This window comes from Chiloscyllium plagiosum, unplaced genomic scaffold (assembly GCF_004010195.1).
Source record: "Chiloscyllium plagiosum isolate BGI_BamShark_2017 unplaced genomic scaffold, ASM401019v2 scaf_77771, whole genome shotgun sequence".
Classification (NCBI taxonomy): domain Eukaryota; kingdom Metazoa; phylum Chordata; class Chondrichthyes; order Orectolobiformes; family Hemiscylliidae; genus Chiloscyllium; species Chiloscyllium plagiosum.
The window spans coordinates 1-2,285 of NW_025197816.1; the positions used below are offsets into that span (position 1 = coordinate 1).

General features: G+C 49.0%; 1 protein-coding gene across 1 annotated transcript in view; it reads right to left on the bottom strand.

The window, feature by feature from the left end:
* Positions 1-243: 243 nt before the first annotated feature.
* The window catches only part of LOC122545955 (RING finger protein 212B-like), a gene marked incomplete at its 3' end in the record, with an annotated part of 3,383 nt that continues 1,341 nt past the window's right edge, over positions 244-2,285 (bottom strand). The window contains exons 2-3 of the mRNA XM_043684815.1: positions 1,652-1,704; positions 244-318 (exon numbers count right to left, since the gene is read on the bottom strand). Coding sequence (XP_043540750.1) covers positions 244-318; positions 1,652-1,704 — 128 coding nt within the window. The remainder of the gene's footprint in view (positions 319-1,651; positions 1,705-2,285) is intronic.

The following is a 2,285-nucleotide window of genomic DNA, read 5'->3' on the forward strand; positions in this document are numbered from 1 at the left end:
AGACTGACCCTGTGTGATTCTGTGTGGATGTGTATTCACAGGGAGTGATACTGACCCTGTGTGATTCTGTGTGGATGTGTAATCACAGGGAGTGAGACTGACCGTGTGTGATTCTGTGTGGAGGTGTAATCACAGGGAGTGATACTGACCCTGTGTGATTCTGCGTGGATGTGTAATCACAGGGAGTGAGACTGACCCGGTGTGATTCTGTGTGGCTGTGTGATCACAGGGAGTGAGACTGACCTGTGCGATGTGCTCCAGGTATTTCCGGCAGATCTCTGATGGCTTTTTGAAGTACATCTTCTCATGATCTGCAATCTGAAAGGAAGAGAGGATAAATCCTCTGCCTGTGGTTTCCCCAATCCTTGCTGCCTCCTTGTATAGTAAATGAACCCCTGTCTTGCGTGGGCTGTGGCTGGAGCTGTCCACTATTCTGTCGATACCATAATGTCCCCATGTGGGCATGGGTCATGGACCTATTGAGATATACAGCCCAGAAATAGACCGTTCGGTCCAACTTGTCCGTGCTGACCAGATATCCGCAATCTAATCTCGTCCCATTTGCCAACATTTGGCCCATATCCCTCTAAACCCTTCCTTTTCATGTCCCCATCCAGATGCCTTTCAAATGGTGTACTTGTACCAGCCTTTATCACTTCCTTTGGCAGCTCATTCCATACACGCACCACCCTCTGTGTCAATTAGTTACTCCTTCGGCCTCTTTTAAATCTTTCCCCTCTCACCCTAAACCTATGCCCCTCTAGTTTTGAACTCCCCAACTCCAGGGAAAAGACCTTGCCTATTTACCCTACCCATGTCCCCTCATGATTTTATAAACCTCTATAAGGTCACCCCACAGCCTCCGACGCTCCGGGGAAAACAGCCCCAGCCTGTTCAGCCTCTCCCTGTAGCTCAAACCCTCCGACCCCGGCAACATCCTTGTAAATCTTTTCTGCGCTCTATCAAGTTTCACAACATCTCTCCTGCATGTTTAAACAAATAACTGAAGTTGGTTATTCAGATGGTCAGTCGCTGGCAAATGGTTCTCCTAAGTCTGGAAAAGACTTTATGGTCAAGCAGACGGCAGATACTGAGTGGTAACTGAGACCTTGTGGGGAGACGGTCAGTTTGTTAGGAGTGGTCACAGTTTGAGTTAGGTTTTGGTCTATATTTTGTGTGCAGAACCAGTTTGGCCATTGTTGCTAGAGCACAAGGGTTTGAAAGCGTCCTGTTTCTTTACTTAGAGAACAGACAGGGCGTGGAACGCACTGCCTGTAGCAGTAGTAGACTCGCCAACTTTAAGGGCATTTAAATGGTCATTGGATAGGCATATGGACGAAAATGGGATAGTGTAGGTTAGATGGGTTTCAGATTGGTCCCACAGGTCGGCACGACATCGACGGCAGAAGGGCCTGTACTGCGCTGGAAGGTTCTAACAAAAATCCACCTATATTCAAGATTAATAATCAAATATGGGCTTGCAATCGAGAATCTCTTAATCACTCCCACACATGCTGCACGTGCTTGTTCCCTCATTTCAACCAAGTTGACATCAAGCCGCCCCAGTCCTCTATTCCACCACCACCACCCCCCCCAACCCCCGAAAATTCTGAGCAGGAACGGTAACGGAAATCAGTCAGTCGACTCTTACGTTGTCAGTCAGTGCCAAGTGTTTGCAGGCGATTCCACAGACGCTGCATTTATCTGTTCAAAAAAAAAGAGAAAGGGATGTAGAGATAGACGCACGTGACGCCATGTTGTAATTTTACTAACCTCCCCCACTTTCTCTGGCAGCTCGTTCCATACATGCACCACCCTCTGCGTGAAAAAGTTGCCCCTCTGCCCCCTTTTAAATTTAAACCCTTCCGCTTTAAACCTATGCCGTCCAGTTTTGGACTTGTTTCACTTCAGATTTATGGGCGGCACGGTGGCTCAGTGGTTAGCACTGCTGCTTCACAGTGCCAGGGACCCAGGTTTGATTCCACCCTTGGCCGACTGTCTGTATGGAGCTTACACGTCCTCTCACCATGGCAGTGTGGGTCTGCTCTGGGTGCCCCGGTTTCCCCCCGCAGTCCAAAGATGTGCAGGTTAGGTTGATTTGGCCATGTTAAATTATCCACCGTGCCCAGGGATGTGCAGGTTAGGGTGGATTGGCCGTGCTAAATTACCCATAGTGCCCAGGGATGTGCAGGTTCAGGTGGATTGGCCATGCCAAATTACCCATAGTGCCCAGAGATGCGCAGGTTAGGGTGGATTGGCCATGCTAAATTACCCATAGTGCCCAG